At 39.7% G+C, this 22,114-nt stretch overlaps 1 protein-coding gene across 1 annotated transcript in view; it reads left to right on the plus strand.

Annotated features, from left to right (window-relative positions):
- The first annotated feature begins 630 nt into the window (after window positions 1–630).
- LOC134866223 (opsin-3-like) overlaps window positions 631–22,114 on the plus strand; it is a 60,137-nt gene continuing 38,653 nt past the window's right edge. The window contains exons 1-2 of the mRNA XM_063886262.1: window positions 631–1,003; window positions 15,639–15,967. Of these exons, the coding sequence (XP_063742332.1) occupies window positions 631–1,003; window positions 15,639–15,967 (702 nt within the window). The remainder of the gene's footprint in view (window positions 1,004–15,638; window positions 15,968–22,114) is intronic.

Raw genomic sequence — 22,114 nt, forward strand, 5'->3', positions numbered from 1 at the left:
AGCACTGGGAGAGAGAAAACAGCTCCTGAAAGTTTTAAGGTGGACTTTCTCCCTCGTGAGAGAGAGAGAGAGAGAGAGAGAGAGAGAGAGAGAGAGAGAGAGAGAGAGAGAGAGAGAGAGAGAGAGAGAGAGAGAGAGAGAGAGAGAGAGACGGGTTGCCGGCAGCACAGATCTGTCTGTGAGCCACATGATGATCGTCTGGTTGGTCTCCTGCTAGATTTCCCTGCTGCTCTCTTCCCCACCCCGCCCCCCTTTAGCTACTGGAGAGCGGCCAGCAGTGATTTAAATCCGATAGAGAGCGGAGACAGGAGCGTCTCTGGAACAGAGTGAGTTTGCCAGTTGGTCACGGTGGGTGACCAAAAGGTGTTTTTTTCCGAACAACCCCTCACCCCTGATCTGCACAAAGTTTGACACCTCCAGCAAATACACTTTTTTAAAATTCTCCCATATTTCAGTTTGGATTTTCATACTTGCCATGTCTTAAAGCAACAAGTGTTGCTCGCGACGGCGTGTCTTAAAAAATATTTTTTCCACAAACAGAAAAAGAAAAAAGAAATGCCAACGACACATTAGCTGCCGTTCGGTGCAGTGTGGCCACCCAGTGTGCCACCGCCGGGACACCGGACCGTGATGATCGTGTCCAACGTGAGCCTGAGCGGCTGCGCGGGGGCAAACAGCGCGGTGTGTGCCGCGGTCGGGGAAGGGCACCCGGGGGGAGGCTCGTACCGGTCCACCCTGAGTCCGACAGGGAACCTGGTGGTGGCTGTGTGCCTGGGCTTCATCGGCACTTTCGGATTGCTGAACAATCTGCTGGTGCTCATTCTCTTCTGCCGCTACAAGCTGCTGCGGTCTCCCATCAACCTGCTCCTGATTAACATTTCCATCAGCGACCTGCTGGTGTGCGTGCTGGGGACACCGTTCAGCTTCGCCGCCAGCACACAGGGAAGGTGGCTCATAGGGGAAGGAGGATGCATGTGGTACGGCTTCGCAAACTCCCTGTTTGGTAAGTAGAAATGCATAACAACGACCGTTTTGGTTGTATTTGTACTGTAAATCGTTATAACAGAGTGACGGTAATCCGTTTATGTGAAACGCTGCGAGAGCACCTCGTTTATTCAAGCAAAACATATTTCATTTCTGGGGTCGAAATTAAAGATAACACTTTTTGAATTAGTCTATCTTTCAACGTAACTCTTTGTCATTTTGGTTATGTCAAGCTTTCAAGCATGAAATCGGCGTAGCCGTTATGAATGGAACTGGAAGGAAATGAGTTGCTTTATGCGCCAAATTCGAACAAATCGAACCCATTGTGGTGGATTGATTTGTTTTACAGTCCTCTGCATACTTTGGAAAATGCTCTCCCTGTTAAGCTTTTTTTTCTTAATTTTGGTTGTAGTTATCCTGCAGATGTTGAAGGTTTTCTTTGCAGGAGCTGCATATTGTCTCATTGGCTGTTGTGTTTGCAGAAAAGCCTACGAGGTATCCCAGTAGAGCGGTGTCTCAGATCACACGCATGGTCGCTCATCGCGGTCCCTGGTGATGCCTTGGTTTATGTCCAGGTGATGAGCTCTTGTGTAGTACTGGACATTATCTCCGACAGGGGCTGCATGACTGACTGTTTAAAACCACTTCCAGCCCTCTTCCAAAGCTGCACATTTCATGGCTTCAGGGGCATTTCGGGAAGCATATGGTGTGCTGAGCTCACAGACGCTTAGTAATTTGTACAAATGTCCTTAGGAACTCTGGAAACGTGTCACACAGGACTGTCAGTGCATTTAGGCTGCTGTATGAAGATAAGTGCAGAGTGCTATTTAATGGCTGCTGAATGCTTGTTCCCATATAGTTGAGTGGCTGTGCCTGAGGCAAGGGAAGATCATTGTTAATTAGGATCTCTGGGTTGCAGATAAATGCATTTGGCGCAGAAAAAAAATCACCATTAGGAAATGTGCAATGAAAAAAGGGCTCCTGAGTACAATTTAAAGGTACTATAGTATTTTCATGTTTCTTTACTTATACTCCACTACATTTTTGTATTTTTTTTTATATATTCAGATTTTAAGTTTAAATAAAACATATATAAACAAAAAATGAATAACATTGAGATATAGGCAGAAGAAGTAAAAGTATCAATACAGGGGGAACGTTAATTTAACTTAATTACGAAAAAGTCTTTCATTCAAAATTGTACTTACAGTAAGTCAAATACAACAGTATTTTCATTTAAAAATACTTTATAATATATAAGTAATTTTGCAGAATGGGCCATTTGAGCACCATGTATTATTGATTATTGTATTATAATGATTGATATATCACTGTTGCACTCGGTGAAGGTGGAGTTTATTTGGATTACTTTAAACAACTGGGTAGCTGAACCTATAATATAAATACTAATGTATTAGTTGATTTATATTGTTTATTAAAATTAATGTATTGCAGTAAAAAGTAAAACATTTGCCTATAAAATGCAGTGGAGTAAAAGCAGAAAGTGAAAATATTCAAGTAAAGTGCAAGTGCCTACATATCTTACTTATTGAGTAAATGCACTCGTTACATTCAACCACTGATTAAATTATTAAAAATCTGGCAGCATAATACACAATATTTTAAATGGGCTCTCCATTTGCAAACTGTGATAGAACATTAATGCATCACTACTATATACAGTGGGGCAAAAAAGTATTTAGTCAGCCACCAATTGTGCAAGTTCTCCCATTTAAAAAGATGAGAGAGGCCTGTAATTTTTATCATAGGTATACCTCAACTATGAGAGACAGAATGAGAAAAGAAAATCCAGGAAATCACATTGTAGGATTTTTAATGAATTAATTTTCCAATTATTGTGGAAAATAAGTATTTGGTCAATAACAAAAGTTCGTCTCAATACTTTGTTATATACCCTTTGTTGGCAATGACAGAGGTCAAACGTTTTCTGTAAGTCTTCACAAGGTTTTCACACACTGTTGCTGGTATTTTGGCCCATTCCTCCATGCAGATCTCCTCTAAAGCAGTGATGTTTTGGGGCTGTCGCTGGGCAACACGGACTTTCAACTCCCTCCAAAGATTTTCTATGGGGTTGAGATCTGGAGACTGGCTAGGCCACTCCAGGACCTTGAAATGCTTCTTACGAAGCCACTCCTTCGTTGCCCTGGCGGTGTGTTTGGGATCATTGTCATGCTGAAAGACCCAGCCACGCTTCATCTTCAGTGCCCTTGCTGATGGAAGGAGGTTTTCACTCAAAATCTCACGATACATGGCCCCATTCATTCTTTCCTTTACACGGATCAGTCGTCCTGGTCCCTTTGCAGAAAAACAGCCCCAAAGCATGATGTTTCCACCCCCATGCTTCACAGTAGGTATGGTGTTCTTTGGATGCAACTCTGCATTCTTTCTCCTCCAAACACGACAAGTTGAGTTTTTACCAAAAAGTTCTATTTTGGTTTCATCTGACCATATGACATTCTCCCAATCCTCTTCTGGATCATCCAAATGCCCTCTAGCAAACTTCAGACGGGCCTGGACATGTACTGGCTTAAGCAGGGGGACACGTCTGGAACTGCAGGATTTAAGTCCCTGGCGGCGTAGTGTGTTACTGATGGTAGCCTCTGTTACTTTGGTCCCAGCTCTCTGCAGGTCATTCACTAGGTCCCCCCGTGTGGTTCTGGGATTTTTGCTCCCCGTTCTTGTGATCATTTTGACCCCACGGGGTGAGATCTTGCGTGGAGCCCCAGATCGAGGGAGATTAGCAGTGGTCTTGTATGTCTTCCATTTTCTAATAATTGCTCCCACAGTTGATTTCTTCACACCAAGCTGCTTACCTATTGCAGATTCAGTTTTCCCAGCCTGGTGCAGGTCTACAATTTTGTCTCTGGTCTCCTTTGACAGCTCTTTGGTCTTGGCCATAGTGGAGTTTGGAGTATGACTGTTTGAGGTTGTGGACAGGTGTCTTTTATACTGATAACGAGTTCAAAAAGGTGCCATTAATACAGGTAACGAGTGGAGGACAGAGGAGCCTCTTAAAGAAGAAGTTACAGGTCTGTGAGAGCCAGAAATCTTGCTTGTTTGTAGGTGACCAAATACTTATTTTACCGAGGAATTTACCAATTAATTCATTAAAAATCCTACAATGTGATTTCCTGGATTTTTTTTCTCATTTTGTCTCTCATAGTTGAGGTATACCTATGATGAAAATTACAGGCCTCTCTCATCTTTTTAAATGGGAGAACTTGCACAATTGGTGGCTGACTAAATACTTTTTTGCCCCACTGTATATATATATATATATATATACTGTATATAGTAGTGATGCATTAACATATACATATATATTCCTTTTCCATTTGCTACTTGTAGGGATCAGTCCATAACATCAAGAGTTCTTCTGAACATGTGTAATAATCTCTCCAATGGCAAGATGGACATCAGTTTTCTAAACCATAATGAGATACGGGGGATCTTCTTCCTTCCATTTCTGCAGTATCGTGAAGCCTGCAGCATACAAAGCAATTCAAAGAATGTTCCTGTGATCATAATTTGAGCCTGATCCAAGAACAAGTGTATATGGCTTTAGAGTCCATCACGCTTTGAACTGATGCCTAGAGAGATACCTTTCAAGCATAATAAAGAGCAATTAGGATCCCATTTACATCAAATGACAATTCACATCTGTGAATAATCTTGAATTGGGTCCCATAGGATCTGTTCAAACATCTAATCTTCTGTGCATTAAAGATCACATATTATACTTTATTTCAACCATATATTATAGGTCTCAGATATATACAAAACATGTCTCTGAAGTTTTTTGCTCAAATACCAAGCAGATCATGAGTTACAGAATGCCACAAACCCCTCTGTTTCAGCCTTTTTTCACAAGGGCTGATTCTGTGTCAGTAGCTTTAAATGCAAATGAGCGGCTGCTGGCCACGCCCCTTTGCGGAAGTATTTCTGGCTCTCTGCCCCCCACCCGAGCAGCTCCATGGTAACGGTGGAGTATGGCATAAACTTAGAGGTGCCGTATTTTTGCAGCCTAAAACAGCACAGCATCTAGTCTTTTTAGACATCCTGCTGAAACCGGTAGCCAAAGGGGCAGAGGGGTTGCGAGGGGGGGGGGGGGGGTTCAGGTAAGAGGGCAGGGGTTTACCGTGGTTGATTTGTTGCTCATGCCGTACGACCCACAGATATCGTCAAAGATGAGTTTTACATCATGTGAACACGAAAGCTAACTTCAGATGCATGATTAGGAAGGACATTTGTTTGATGCCAAAAATCATTAGCAGGATGCTTTAAACATAAAAGTGCTCTCCTATCACCGGGTGTCATTGTCCTGATGCTTGATTTAACGTAATTTAATGAACAGCGCTTTCTTGTCATCAATCCCTCTAATTGCTTTAAAAGCTTTTTCCAAGGCATCCAAAACAAGCTTTGAAGGCCTGAGATGTCTGATTTTTGAAAAAGACTAATGTATCCACTCTGTGACATTCACACAATGGCAGGACATTTGCACTCATGTTTATTATGAGGAATCAAAGTGCATATTTCAAAGAATACTTGGCAGACTAACATTTGAGATGCACCACTTGAAGTAATTGCAGAATCTTGAAGAAAGTAAAAACATACAGGAGTAGAGTTGGTATGTCAAAACACAGGAAATGTTTTTGGTTGGCCTTGTTCATTAGCTTGTTTGAGTTCAATTATTTAGAAGTGGCCCGTTTGAATAATCTGTCATGTTTTTCGCTTTGTTTCTAGCAATGCAAACCATGTTAAGGGATGCAATGCCAATGGTAGTCATGTTAAGCTTTTTTTAAAGATGAATTCCGAAATGTCACTGGGATACAAACATGTTTACTTTGTGAATGACTTCCAAAAGGGTGATGAAATATTAAGAGCTTTTTCAAAGACATAGACCTCCACTGCCCTTTACAACTGCCAATGGAGGCTGCCTTGCTCAAAATAAAGCAGAGCCATGCACCCTTCTAAACAACCCAACATGTGGATACTATGCGTATAGCAACTGGGAGAAATGTGACTCGGTGGCAAAAGATGGAGGCTGATTTGGAGGACTGTTGCTTCTGTAACCCTGTGACGCACAGGACTGTGTCTTTGCACATTGACAGCAGAGGACGGATTGTGAGAAAATGCTGTCCACCACCTCCCACTGATGGGCAGCACATCCAGACTGAGAGACACAATTGTTGTGGTAGTTTTAAGTCCCTCTGAAATAATTAAGAGCTGCGGTAGTGGTCCATTCCCACTGCAGTCAGCATGTTGTTGTGTACCTGGGCAAGACACTTCACCCCAAATTGGTCCTGTGGGGATTGCCCACAGTGTGGAGTCTGTGTAAGTCGCTTTGGACAAAAGCATCTAACGAATGACATGTGATGTAATGTGGTAGTTTTTTGTTTAGTGATCATGGTGAAGCGAATGTTCTGAATCTATTTTGGGCAGTTTTGTGTCTTTGGTAGTTGTTCTGCATCTCTGCGATAGTGTTGGAACTTTTTTTTCGTGGTAGTTTTGTGTTTCTTTATGGTAATTTTTTGTTCCTTTGTGTATGTTCTGCACATTTTTGTGGTCGTTTGGTGTCTCTTCGTGTATGTTAGTTATGCTAACGTTGTGGTAGTTCTGTGACTCTTAGAGGTAGTTTGTGTGTACTGTTTTGTTTTTGAAGTTCTTTTTGGTAGTTTTGTGTCTCTTTGTGTATGTTCTGCTCCTCTTTATACTTGTTTTGCATTTATTAGTGATAGCTTTGTATCTTTTTGGTAGTTTTAAAGTTATTTGTGTTAGATTTGCATCTCTTTGTGGTAGTTTTAAAGTTTTCTGTGGTAGTTCTGCATTGCTTTGTAGTAGTTTTGGGATTTGTGGAAGTTGTATGTGTCTTTTTTGTAGTTTGGCATCACCTTATAGGGAGTTTCATTACTTATTGGTGGTTTTAACATCTTTAAGGTCATTTTCGTTTTTTATTTATTTTTACAAATGCAATTGTGTGATAGTCCTGCATCTTTTCATAGTTGTTCTGCATATCCTTATGGTAATTTTGCATCTCTGAAATAATTGTGTGTCTTTTACAATGACATTTTGCAAGTAAAGTGCATGGAGCCGCATGACCTGGTGTGTTAGGACAGTTAACTCATCTCTGCAGTAGAGGAAGGAACTAAAGCCTTACAGCCCTCACACTCAGTGAGTAGGATTTATGCAGCTTGAACGTCTCTCCATGGCTTTTTCTCAGCAGGCCATCCTGTATCCTTCTTTGATCTACTGCTACTATTTCCACCCAGTATATTAAACATAACTAAATTGAATTTTCTTTTGCTTAAAAGCCTCTTAGATCTGTCAAACTTTTTAAATTGAAAACAGATTCACAAGCGCTACTTCCACTTCCTCTGGGATATGTTGGCAATTTCCACCACTGGATCACTTCATTTCAGTCGTATCACAAAGAAATAAAGCGAGTCCTTGACGTTTCTCAGTATCAGGATGTACTCTGATTATATCTGCTTTCTCGCTAACCCCTCGTGTTATGTTGAGATTTATTGCCATCTGAGTAACGACATCCACAAGGAGCCAATTTATTGAAATCTGTCGGACATGACCTTGGCTTGTTCGACCTAAAAACAAAGCAAAAAGAAAGAGAGAAGGCTCAAAGACATCATTTAAATGCCATTTGTTTTGGATGAGTATTTCCTCAATATACTCATAAAAACAAAGTAAAAGAAAGAGTATAAGGGAGGGTCTGAGAAGGGAAAAGTGAAATTGATCGTTTAGCTGAATGAAGCTGGTGCAGCTTTGACAAAGTGACTGTCTGTCTTCACCAAATCTCTATACAGCTTTTGCAGAGTGATCGATGTTGCTTCAAATTAGGGGGCATCACTGTCAAAGACAAAGACATTGTTAGCTGGCTGCTGGAACATTGTATTCCTTCTCCCTCCCGACATTGATTTCTTTTTACTTTCTACTTTTTGCCACTGCTTTTAGACCATAATGTCTAGGATTTTTCATAGACTGAACAATTGAAGATACAGCGCTTTGACTTTATGCCAAGAGCAAAACAACTGAAGACAATTTGTGCAGACGTGTGCGAGCGAAAACACAACTCACACACTGCTCTTCTTTCTCTTGGCAGTCAGCCTCCTGGCAAGCATTTAGCCGCTTCACCTCTTCTACCTGCCTCTTTGCATTTTCTTCTCTATTTCGCTGAACTTTAATACTGTGGGGAAGCAGGAGAAGGTCTGTATTTTTCACCAGTTCTGGGTATGCCTGCATACTGTTAGCCGCCTCCTCCTGCCTCAAGTGGACTCTGCACACTGGATTAACCTTGCCGGGGCTGCTACTGACGCTAGATTCCCCTGCTGCATGCACGCTCATTCACCAAGATGCCGGCACAGGAATGGATGTGCATTAAGAAGAGCAAATGCGACCAGCTCTATAAAGAAACTCCTGCTAGGGTCATTGCAGGGTTCCAGTTGATTTCCAACAGGTCTTGGTTTTTTAAATATTAAACTCTTATCACAATGTTCAGTCAAAAAATACAGATTTGAGTCTTGCAAAGGTTTAATGACAAGCAGCCAGAGGGGGAAAAAGTACGGTGGCTGACAGGAAAAACGCACTGCGGTTTAAAAAACACAAATGTGCAAAAACACATGCAAATATAGAAACATCTTCACGGACCGCATTCAGATCAGCGATTTGACAAACCATGCAGCGTTTACTTAAAGCACAACGAATAAAGAAAGGCTGCAAAGGTTGATGTTCAGGGATTATAAAGTTGGCTAAAGGTCAATTTCACTGGAAACTTACCTAAGATGTCGTTTTTATTGGCTGATTTTTAAAATGTGACCACATGATGCCTTTCTAAATTATTGCAGATTTACTGTAAGCTACTGTAGTCAGTCTTTCTGTTGTGTTTTGAGCTTTTTGCAGCCTTTGTTTTTTAGTTTACGCAGTTCTTATTAAACCCTGCATGTGTTGTGACGTTGGTGAAGATCTGTCTTTATTTGCATGTGTTTTGACAAATTTGTGTTTTTTTTGACACTGCAGCGTGTTTCTCTTTATGGAAATATTGTCGGACACCGTAAAGAAGTACTCAGATCTTACACATAAGTCAAAGTTATTATACAGTGTAGAAATACAAGTACATGTCCTGCAATCAAAATGTGACTAAACTAAAGGTAAAAATGCAGCAAAAGTATACTCAAGTTCCACATTTAAAGGGCATCATCATCCAAAGTGGCTGTTTTCTGAATAATATACTGTCACTCATTTAACACTAGTGAGGCTTTAGTGTGTCTATCATTTAAATTGTGTATCTGGTGAAGGAAGAGATAACATTCAAATAGTTTACACTGCCAGGTTTCCCGTTTTTACCTGATTTAATTAAAACAATTGAATAATAAGAGGAAACCAGTAAAGTTTTCAAAATTATGTAGCGGGGTAAAAAGTAAAATATTTGTTGCAAAAATGTAGTAGAGAAGAAGTAGCATGGAATGGGCATACACAAGTGAAGTACCTCAGTACAATACTTGAGTTACTTTCCACCACTGCAACAACCAACGAAGCAACCTAACGGCACAGGCATTAGGCGGTGTGTGTGTGTTGTGTGTGCTTCCTTGGAACTACACTCATCACGTGACTGATTTTGATAGAGTAGGTCAGATATAAATGTGCATCACGCAGGCACAAGCAACACCTGTCCTGTGATGTTCATTTGCTGCGACGTAAGGAGAAATCTCAGCGAGGGAGCGAGAGAGCCGAACAATGCTGTGCCGCAGTAAAGGTCAGAGAGAGGGAGCCAGATAATGAGCTTGTGTAATTAATAGTGTAGGAGCTCCTGCAGCAGATACAGCAATATGTTGTGGGTTTGAGTCAAGTCTTAGTGTGAATGATGGTCTTGCACGTGTTGTGCATTACTTAAATTAGTCAACTATAATAAGCCAACATTTCTAGTTTTTTTACATAGTGTGAGGGAGAGTAGTTCTGTTTCCCAAAGTAGGATCTGGGAAGATGTAGGGATCGTCATGTAGGTCCCGTGTCCACATAGCACCTTTTTTCTGGCAGAAAGGCACTGGGCAGAGCATCCCACCAGCATTTCCTCAAAAAAAAAAACATCTTATTGTTTCCAAGGGCATACTATATATTAGTTTTGTAATACTCGACAAAATCAACTTCATTTGTACTTTGTCTCGGACCAATTGGACTCAAGGTTTTATTTCAAGACCGGTTAAGATCATGGCTGCAGCTTGGGATGTGATTGGATATAAAACTTAATAATATTCACTACAATAATACATATAAATAGATCATATTTTCTGCCAAGGTGGTTCCTGGTTGGATTGTTTTTTGATTGTTGCTTAGATCTATATACTTTATTATATTACAATGTTTTATATTGAGATCTTACAAGTTACAAGAAAATAATCACTTTTTGAATAAATATGATGAAGTTGAATTTATATCCTATGCTTTGTAGGTGGATCTTTCAAATCAAATTGATGATGGTATCTTCCAGATTTTATTTAAGTGTATAATGTAGTGTTGGATTCACACTAGTCTGGTTCCGGGCTTGATCTCGACTCGGTCTTGCCCTCTTTGTCTTGGTCTACTCTTGGTCTTGGTACACTCCGGTCTTGGTCCTGACTTGGTCTCAGTTAATGTGGTCTTGTCTATAACACTACTAAATACTATACTAAAACGATATATTGACAACTTGTCAAACTCAAGGCACCTTTTGGACACAAACCTTTATTTATTCCATCTGCCTTTTTGTTTTTGATTTGTAGTATAAGACAAACTAGATGCTTCATAAAAAAAAAAATGAAAAATGAAGGAAGATCAAATCAGGACTTCCCTATCTTATCAGATCACAAGATTTCTTATTGGGAAACATTAGATTCAGCTGTGGCCCCTCGACCCTGCTAGAAGATGGATGAAGGTTTGTCAATTTCGGACGCTATGAAGTTAAATCCGCATTTGTACAGTTTTCCTCACACCACATTGCTTTCGACAAAGATACCCTTGTCACCGCGCCGTACACCATGTAATGAGAAAAAGAGTGGTTCGCATCAGGGGACATGTGATGTGTTAATCAAGTTTTAATATCAAAAGTGATAAATCAGAGGGTCCTGTCAATTGTTGTAGTGACATGATGATTTCTATAGCATTACATTTGGATGCCTCTGCTTGGAGGAGAGCTGCTAATTAACTTAAGCAGTTTTCAGACAGTGTGATTTGATTCGGCTCTGATTATGTTATCATCTCAAACATGTGCTACACCACATGCTCGCAGAATTGAGTTGAAATCAATTTCATACTTCTTGCCCTCTTTGTTTTTGCTCAGTTGTTTTCAGTTATGCTGTTTTATAATATAAGAACATTTAGGAATGTCTTATCTTGCTCCTAGGGGTGCACTGATCAAATACACAGGAGGTGATCAATCCACACTAAATACAGGTCGGGTTGATTTCCAGTGTAAAAACATGTACATTTATACAGTCTGTTACCTATGTATTGAGGTATTCAGATTTTAAAATGTAGGTAATTAAAGGTAACAAATTGATTCTCATTGCATGTATCAGTAGCAGTGTTGCCACAGTTACCTTGAAAAAGTAATCTGATTACTCCTTTAAAAAGTAACTTAGTTACTTTACTGATTACTTGATTTGAAAAGTAACTAAATTAGATTACAAGTTACTTTATTAGTTACTTTCAGCAGCTGCCGACAACATCCCCCGCCGCGTCAACATAAATGAGTCCAACCTACTGCCCGACCAACTTCTTCAACTCTCCCCCTCTTTCTGCTTTTGCACCGAAGTCCAGCTTCTGTTGTTTGGGTGGTGGGGGACCTCCTGCTTTAGCCGCAGCTCTCTGCTTCGCTCCACCTGGTGGGACTTGCTCTGTAAGTTTGACTGTGTCGTGATGCGACTCCAAATGTTTCTTCAGATTTGAAGTAGTGCTTTTGAAGCTACATAGCACTTTGTCTCCAGCACAGAGTGTACAACGAACCTTAATACTGTCATCTTTAGCTGACTCAAAAAACTCAGAATAGTGACTGTATTTCCAGCTAGAAAACGCGCAGCTCTCTCCTCCCTCCATTGTTGTTTACGTTTGTGTCGCTGCGTGGTATTACACGTGAGTTGTCCTCGTGCTGAACTAGTGACTTAATTGTCGCATAGACGTCACTCCCCGAGACACAAGAAGAAAGCATGAATATATCTTTTTACTAAGGAAAATGACAAAATTGGAACGCACAGTGACTTGGATAAGTAATTTTAATCTGATTACTGGTTTGGAAATAGTAACGCGTTAGATTACTCGTTACTGAAACAAGTGGTCAGATTAGAGTAACGCGTTACCGACATCACTGATCAGTAGTCAGGGTTGAGAGGGTTACGTTAAAAAGGTTATATGTTACAATAACTAGTTACATGATAACACATCTAATCAGTCTAATCGTTTTCAAACTGGTAAAGAGCATCTGGTTCTATATTGGAGGTGTCTTTTTGTACTGATGATCCCAGCTAATCAGAATGAAGATTCCTGTGGCGACAGTATTAATTGATTATATTTATTAACAGGAAGAACTACTAAATCCAAATTACATTCAGTCTTCTTTTTACTGCCTGCCTATATCAAACACTGGAGTAAACAAATAGATTGTGGCTCAGGGTAGCACGTGATGTTTTGAACACTAGAAAAAGATTTAGGCCTTAAACAAGATCAAACAGCCCACCTGTTGTGAGAGCCAGTTAGATATACTGATTAGAAAGCTAAAAGACAGAAAATAGAGGAAAAAGACAGGGCTGATGAAAGAAGGCAGCAATAAGCACGTCTGAAAGCAACTTTTGTCAAAATATCTGTTGCTTTGAGCCAGTCAGCTAAGATGAAACAAAATCACCAGTGCAAAGTTGTAAAACTTTGTAGAATTGCAGTTTCAAAGCCATTAAAAAAATGGAACTAAGCAGTCATTGCAGGAAAAGCAACATGAGCCCAATAACTGTGGGCAACAACAAGCTGTGCCAAAGCAACTGCAGGCAGGGGTGCGTGCGCAGTGCTCAAGTTATTCACCCAAAGTCACACACAAATTCGGGTCCCCATAAATCACAGAACTAATGTTGCTTCCATCTTGTTTTACAGGCTATAACTCCACTCCTACCTTGTCCTCCTCACTTGTTCCCTTTATTCATTCATTTATTTATTACTCAGAGTAGCCATTGCGTTGGCAATTCAGTGAAAAGTCTCTGCCTTCTTAAAAAAGCGTCCAATTTAGTTTTGCTCCATTGCAGCTGAAAATCAATGGGCATGAAGGACTTTGAAACAAATAGTCAACAGGATAAGAAGGTTGAGGGGTCAGCAGGTACACTGAGCTGCAGCCTCCTGCTGCTGTGCCACTACAGTGAAATAAAGAAAGGGCACGGAGAGAAAGGAAGAAATAAGGTAGTTTCTCATAATGTTGTGTTTCCCCGCATTACTTCTGTCTAGCAGAGACACTACAAGTAATGCCTCCGTTTCTGATTCACAGCACTGTGTATCTGCAGCAGGAGGATGAACTGAGCTACAAGATGATTGCACAACCACGTTTGTAATAGTTTTATCAGCTACACATTTTATTCTGGTAATCTTTTTTTTTTCGTCCTTGAGCTGCATTCGTATGATACGTGATTTTCTGTGTGCTCCCTGCGAAGGTGAGCGCAGATACGATGCGAAGGTGGTTACGTCCCCTGCTAGCTTGCACCACTGCATGCAGCTGTCATCTAATTGGTGGCGTGTCAAAAGGTCAGCGCTAACTAAGTCAAAGTTTAAATTAATTGAAGCTTTGAGTGCAGCGCTCGGCAACAATTTTGAGAGGTTTGCTATGCCAAGGGTAGCTCGTCCACGTAGGCGGGCCATTTTAGCGCGTACCATGTGAATGCAGCTTGTAGGTGCTCTTTTGATCTTAGAAAGAGATTTATACACGAGATCAACATCAGTACAGGCAGTACCTTTTCTTCTTTACTTGAAGGCCCCATTTCATGTGAAGTACAGTCATCAGGGTATATAGAAGAAGATCACACCTGCACATGATGTCTACAGTGTTATGTTAGCAAGAAGAGATGAGACTGATTCCATCCAATATCGGTATTGACATTGATGTAGTGCACATCTCAGATATGATGTTATCTATACAAAGGCTTGGAGAGTAACGGATTATATGTAACGGGATGAAGTAATCAGGATACAAAAAAAGTAACTGCATTCCCTTACAGTCACTTTAAGAAAAGACGTGATCTGATTACTGTTAGGTTTTTTTAAATGGCGTTGACTTGCAGGATTTCAATGTATCAATGAAGATCAATATACAGTGTTAAAAGTAAACCTGCCGCCTGAATTTTCTCTTGGGTTTTCATTTAGGCTACTTTCATTCTTCTTTTTTCAAATATCTAATTATAACAAACACTTTTCGCTTCATGTATTAAACTCAAACATGTTTCTGAGCTCTTCTATTCCATAGGTCTAGCCTAAATTTAACAGGACACATTTTTTATCCTAAATATATTGGTTTCTTCTTTTCTAAGGTCCCATTGTTCTGTTGTTCTGTTTTCCCTTGTATTTATTTGCATTGCCTTCGATGTTGCAGTAATCCAGAATAATGGAAAGCAAGTCACTGATTACTTTTTTTTTTACAGGTAACTAGCAACTGTAAAGGATTACATTTTTAAAGTACCCTCCCAACCCTGCCTATGCATATACATATGTATTAATGGAGGACGATGTACCTTCGGTTGTGTTAAGACAGCTGGAATTAGTTAGTTTAGCATTTTGAGCATTGAGGTCAAGTGTTTCCTCCAAGCCAAGAACCTTGCGGATCGAGTACAGTCTCTTTAGGTCTACTGAACAACTCATTACACACGTTTGTGTTTTCCCAGCAACATTCCTGAGGCCTTCTAGCAGGCAAACATGGCCGGCCTGTTGTTGGCTCTATAAACGGGGGATGAAAGTTACACCCAGTGCTTCAAATAAGCCCTTGACACAGCAATTTATGACCGGAGGATTCATTTGGAACTTTTTTGATAGGGTAGATACTTCTGAACATGTCTCTAGTACTTTTATTTCTAATCCTAGAAGTAGTATGAGTGTAGATTGGGCATTTGTTTGCAGTGGCCTTTTAACAAGCTCCAAAAGTGGGGCTCTGCAGTGTGCATTGACCATTGATGAAAAATAAGTAAGCTGCTACAGTTCTTCCAGACCATCATGCTATGTTGATTTTTAATGGTAATAAACGTTTTGTATCTATTTGTTTTCAATCTTCCAAACATTCCCCTTGGAAAGCCTATGCAGATGTTCTAATTGGGTTTTTCCCTATATGAATAGTTCTTATTACTTTTACATTTAAGTATATACATCTACTTTAGTTGCTGTGTACTTGATTTGCTCAAGTTTTTTTTAAAACATTAATGGAGTTGCCATAACAATATATACTCCTACACCTGTTTGTATGTGAAGCCTACTTGGCCTACACATCTTATAAATGTCACTATTTTAATTAAAAAAGAGCTCCGGTGTTAGTCTTGGCAGATATCACAACTCAGGTCAATATTTTTCTACACGCTATGGGACCGAATCTATACCCAATGTGGTTTACCTATGTTTGTGCCCTGTCCCCCCTGTAGGCATTGTGTCCCTGATCTCCCTGGCGGTCCTCTCCTATGAACGCTACAGCACCATGGTGGCGCCCACTGAGGCGGATTCCTCCAACTACCGGAAGATCTCCCAGGGCATCGTCCTGTCCTGGGTCTACTCCCTTGTCTGGACTCTGCCGCCACTCTTTGGCTGGAGCAAATATGGCCCAGAGGGTCCTGGGACCACCTGCTCTGTGGACTGGACAGCCAAGACGGCGAATAGCATATCTTACATCATCTGCCTGTTTCTGTTCTGCCTCATCGGACCGTTCCTGGTGATGGTGTTCTGCTATGGGAAGCTGCTGTGCGCCATCAGACAGGTAAGGATACTAAACCTGCAGTAAATGCACAAAATGAGCCTAGGTGCTTTTTTAACTCTTGTTGTTAAAGGTCATCTCTGGCTGTATTTTCAACACTGAACCACATATTGCAAATCCAATAGGCCATAATGCTGTAGTGGACAGAATGATGAGTAGATGCTGGGAAATAGCTCATATGAATTCTGTCATTGTAAGCAGAAAATGTTAATAAAGTCCCTTTTTTTCATTTACAGCCTCATTACAGATTGTCTGCCCTTTTGCCAGAAACTCAGCAAAGGTCGAACAGAAAAGTTAATATTAAATAAACGGCCAAAAGTGCTTTGCAATTTGCCTCAAAATTGAACTACTCACACCCACCCGGTGCGACTGAGTTCAACAGAATTATTGTTCATTGTAATAACACCACCACATTCAAGTTTCTTTTGGTTGAGATTACATAGTAAACTTTTACCCACAGAGAGTCATTACCTAACTCTACAGTTCCTTTAACTCTATTGAGCATGTAAAAACCTAACTCGGGATTTATTTATGGTTTGAGGTGCATTATATGACTTTTCGCTCTAATACATTATTTACCCGGGAAAGTGGGCGGGCCGTAATTTTGGCCAAAAATTAGCTTAGCGTCCTCATACTAAAGAAAAGCCCCTGTGCTTCGCCATCTGAACGTACAAATGTTGGGTTGTCTGTTTCTCCTGCCTTACAGAAAAAACATCTACTGAAGGTTTAAGAAGTTCCATCAACAACAAAAAAAAGAATGCTGAAATAAAATGAAAATTACCTGGGATGGAATTATTACTTGCCAGCTGATTTCAGAAGATTCGTAATATCTGACTCTCTGCAATGATATTAAATGCAGCCCAAGAGATATCATCTTAAGAACAGAAGTAGCAATAATGAAATTCAAACTAAATTCAAACTTCTAGAAATGGCGTTAAATTTAATAACTGACATCAATAGAAAGTAAAACAACAGACTCTTGCAATCAAAGTGTCAAATAAGACAGTGTACTTGTTTTTAATGGGAGAGGAGTTTCGTACACCTAAACTCATTTGTCTGCCTGCAGTGCAAAATGTGTTTCTTGGGTTGTGAAACGGTTTTTTTTTGGATCCAAAAAAAGAAGCTAAAGGCATTAAGTTCAACAGTTGTGTTCAAGTACGCATCGTGATTACATTCTAACACTTAAATATCATGTGATGCTAGTAAGTTGATTATTATCCTCAGTGGCTCCACCAATGCCTGTTTAGTGACTCACTGATGGAATATCATTTGCAGAACTAAATATTAAAATCTATAGCGCCCGCATCAGAGTTCATACATACAGTATTAACAGTCTCTAAACAGGAAAGTAATAATGAATTACCACTTCCTACTTTTAGAGCTAAGAGCTAAGCTTTATCAAGATCCAAAAAAGAGCTCTCAGGATATCAGATTTCACTTTTATTGGGATTAAATTAGGTTTAGTGTTAGGGTTACACTTGGGAAAATTGTTTAAGAGAAGACAATGTTTTCATGAGGATGTTGCCCCTGTCTGTTTGCAACATAATTGCAGTGCATGAAATATTGACACCTATATCCCCCTAAAACAATGGTATTTTCTTATACACTTAAAATTACACATAAAAACTGTGGTGTTATTTTCTGCATTTAACATTTTAAAATTGCCTTATATTTCAGACCAAGAGCAATGTTAAACTCATCTTCTCTTTGCTGAGTAGATGTAGGAAGTTTTTGGCTGCCATCCCATCTTTCTTTTTTGCTGACTGAGTGAAATGACCTCAGAGTATCAAACTGCCATCCATGATAAGAGCTGGTGGAGTCCTCCAAAGCAAAGCTTCTTCAACGCTTCCTTTCTTATCTTATCTATTATCTTATTCTTTAGCATAGGGTACAATAGACCATCATTTACCAAAGGAAAGGACATAGGTGTACCAAACTTTTTTGTGATGTCTCTGAACAACAGATCATACGCTGTATGTTTGAGATAGTCGCAAAGTTTGCAATTCTTCCAGGTTTACAAGCCATTCAGAATTTGTGGGTATCGTGTTCTGTCAGTTAATCTGTGTGTGTGTGTGTGTGTGTGTGTGTGTGTGTGTGCTGTTCTCTATATCTACTTCAGTTCACCATTCATGTCTTTTGTAGCCAGTCACACTTTATCCAATCGTAAAGCAAATGTTGAACATAATGTTTCATTATTTTTTCTCTCTTTGTGTTAGTCATCCGTAAAATGTGGCCTTCAGCTTCATTGTCCCATTTCTCTCGTCCTTTGTCCGTCCTCAGTGTATGACTACATATGCGATTCTTTGTCTTTGCTAGTTTTAATGACTCACTCTGCTCTTCAGGGTTGTTCCTATCCCACGGACAATGCAATGTAAAGTAAAGGCTATAGTTCTCCTGTCCCATTGTGTTACGCATCAACACCTGGGACACACAGAAGTAGCTGAACAGCTTGTCTGCAGAAGAGTAGAACTGTAATATCGAACACTGTGCGGCTCGATGGAAGCAGTCCACAAGGGAAACACTCAGAGTAGGGATTGGTTCAAGTCGATTTGAGTTCACTGTACAATTAACTAGCTCTGAAACAATTATCAGAGGTGAGTGAGTGCACAGAGAGTAGGATACTTAGAGCTGCAGAATATATCGTTTGTTTATGGGGGTAGTTTGTCTCAATGTTATTTGTTTGAACAGATCGATAAGCTGTGTGTAATCAGCAAATGTAAAACACCTTCCTCAAATCCAACAAATATCAAAAGGAAAATACACAATAAACATATCTTGAAAGATGTGTTTCCGATAATGCATACAGAGATTTTTTGACCAAGCTGAGAGTACAGCAAGTATAAATGTGGCGGCTGGTGGCTCAGGGCGAAAAATGGGCACCAATCAGTAAGTCAGGGGTTCAATTCCCACTCAAAAATGAATAATCAAAAAGTGTTCCAATGTTTTTTGTGATGACAAAAACTAATGTCGCCCACAGCTGACGTTAAATTGACCAAACTCTGAGGATTGATATGACCGCACATAGTCCCTTGATCTTCCTTGGCAGTGGTCTGTGAATGGAAATCATCAACCTCTGAAATGACCAAATTGACCAAGTATTCAGGAAGCTGTGTTATAGGTTAATTTATCTCATAATGGTGCTTATATTCAATGTAATTGTTAATTTTCCTCATATTTTACAGCTCTGTTAGTTTATTGGGAAGTGATTTCTTTACATTAAACATGCTATGATTAGCTTAGCTATATCGGTTGTCTATATTTTAAGGCTCTACTTTGCCATGATGTAACAATTGCTTTCCAGTGTGTTTTCAGTAAAAGAAATAGACAGGCAGGCTTTCTGCTTGGTTGTTAGTGTGTCAGTGTTGTCATCTCTTATTATTATCCTGTGATGGGAAATGGAGGTTTTTATCTGTGCGGCAGACAGGAGTTGTAAAAAAGGGGAGTTTGTCCTTTAAAAGGCACTTCAGTCAGGGAACATCTTAAATCAGATGCAGCACTCTTCTTTGAATAACAGTGACACTTTGATGTTCCCTGTCTAAAAAATGGTGATGGTTTAGTGCGAGGATTGAATGATCACACAAGTTTTGACTCTGCGACTGAATATAAGTTACTTCTTGTTTTCTATACAATCATATTAAATGGATTAATGCTGATATTATGTTATATTGTTATTATGCTATTGTTCTGATAAGTTTTATGCACTCTTGTAGGGCTGCCCTCGACTCAAGATGTTTCTAGTCCACTAGTAGTCGTCAATTCAGGCGATATGACATATTATGATTTATGAAAACAAGAAATCATAATATTGTTTTTTTCTTCCCCCAAAATGGTTTCAGTTTGAAAGGCTGATAAAGAACCTTATTATAATAGGATGGTGCTTTGTGCTTCACATGAAATATAAAATACAACTGTAATAATTAACCGTTGAAATATAAATTAAACTCTACATGTAGAAAGCACATGAGAGTCACAGCAGAAGCTCTGGTAAGGATTCTTAATGTGTGTGTGAACAAGCAGCGAGGACACACACTGAGCATTTAGTTTTAGTTTCTATAATTCATATCTGAATAAACAACCCAATAAATATGACACAGGATACAGCGACAAATATGCTCATCAGCAAAAATCCCTCCGCACATTACGCCCTGATCATGAAATGAAAGCTTGAATTGATCGTTTCCTGAGCTCAGAATGATTATATAGTATAGGTTTATATATGTTGATACAAAGCTAGGCTACTGCCTGACTCACTGTTTTCCTCCGAGTGTGAGGAAGGAACACATGTTGTTGGGGATAATTAAGCTCTGGGTTTTGTTATGATGGCGTGGATACGGAGGCAACTTTTTTTTGAGCAGTATTTGTATGTCACCTTTTGGGGCTTGTCCCTTACATGCTCAGAGGGATCGCACACTTTGGATATCCTGCCCGACAAAATAACTTCAGGACCAGGCACAGCTCTTTTTCGACTAATGAAAAATAAGTCGACACATTTTTTTTTTTCCGCTGACTAACCATTAGTCAAATAATCGGGGGCAGCCCTACACTCTTGTCAGCAGGGTATTGCACATAAAATGCTGACGAATTAAGGAAAATGTAGCCAAACTTCCATTTCACAACATCCAAAGCTCCATTCAACAACTTTTACACGCAATGTCAAGATAATAAGTTGGATTACTTTCTGAAGCAACTGCTTTCACTGCACATATTTCAGGAGATTTCCACAGATATTACATTTGGCACAATATGCAAATGTGTTCCCCCCCATTATTCCACATATAAAGTCATGCTCTGTAAACATAAAAGTGAAAGCATTAACCTACCTTCCAAAAACAAGCAAATCAATTAAAGCAAGCTCACAAAAATGTAATGCATTTGTGAACACAAGACAACATGTCATGCCGTAGTGGAAGCAACATTTTGATTTAGCTTTATAGAGTGGTATAAACTACATGATGATGTAGTTTTGTGTGCAAACCCATATTTAAACATCACAATTGCTCCCTCTACAACTACCAGTGGGATTCATTTATCTGGATTTTGGAATATTGCAGACACCCACTATTAACACCACTTTTTTTTGTGAAAATGCAATCGCCAGAAGTAAACAATTGAATAAATGCTTTAAATATAAACTACATTACATCACGGTCGCATGGCTAACTTCTCCACCGCTAAGCTAAAGGTAAACTGACATTTAGTAGTCTGAATTAGCCACTTGTAAGCAAGCGCTGTTTTAGAGATACCTAAAACCTTTGTACATTCACAAGTGGGGTATTTCCTGACATATGTAATGCTGTGAACAAAATGTGAAGATCTTATAGCTTGGTTTTACCACAGTCTTACTTCAGGTGTCTAACAAAAGAGCATTGACTTGAGAAAAGGGAACATGGAAATGCAAGAGCGTTAACACATTTCCGGTCTGGTTTTAGCTCTGATAACCGCACAAATGTATTGCTCTGGCAGGCACTGCTGGGCTCCTAGAGGATGATGCGTTACTTCCATGACCCGAGGGAAATGTGTTTATTAAGACAATACAATCACAGATGGGCTAAGAAGGTAGGTTAAAGCAACATGTCAAGATATAAACCCTTAACCTGCTCACTGAAGGTCTGAACAGCACCAACAATCACACTATTAAAAGTTCTATGGCTTTGGTTTAATGTAATACATGAATAAGTACTTTGTTAGGGAATTTGATAATAACGGGACGCACCAACAGTGACGGATAGAAAGGCATTATTTTCCCTGACAGCTTATAACACAAGACAAATGGCCAAATGTGATGTGGTCGATTAACAATGAATGATTATATTGTTACTGTGCTCAGTTTATTATTTGACAAAAACATTGTGTGGTGACAGAGTTGGGATTTATTGGGTAACAGCATGTTGTTTTATATGGTGGTTATGGCCGGGGTTGGCTTAAGGAGGAATAAATGACACATCCTTGTTTCTCTCTCCTTTTTAAATAGACCAGGGCCGAGTCACCGGGTTGTTTTTCTCTATCAGGGCGACAACAGAATGTACCGTTTTGCTTTGTGCTATTTGTGTGACTACAGTTGTTCGCAGACAACCAAATTACACAGCACCAAAATCACCATCTGTTAGGTATATTATGTTTCACTCTGATTTAATGCTGGAATACAAATAT

This window comes from Eleginops maclovinus, chromosome 6 (assembly GCF_036324505.1).
Source record: "Eleginops maclovinus isolate JMC-PN-2008 ecotype Puerto Natales chromosome 6, JC_Emac_rtc_rv5, whole genome shotgun sequence".
Taxonomy (NCBI): Eukaryota; Metazoa; Chordata; class Actinopteri; order Perciformes; family Eleginopidae; genus Eleginops; species Eleginops maclovinus.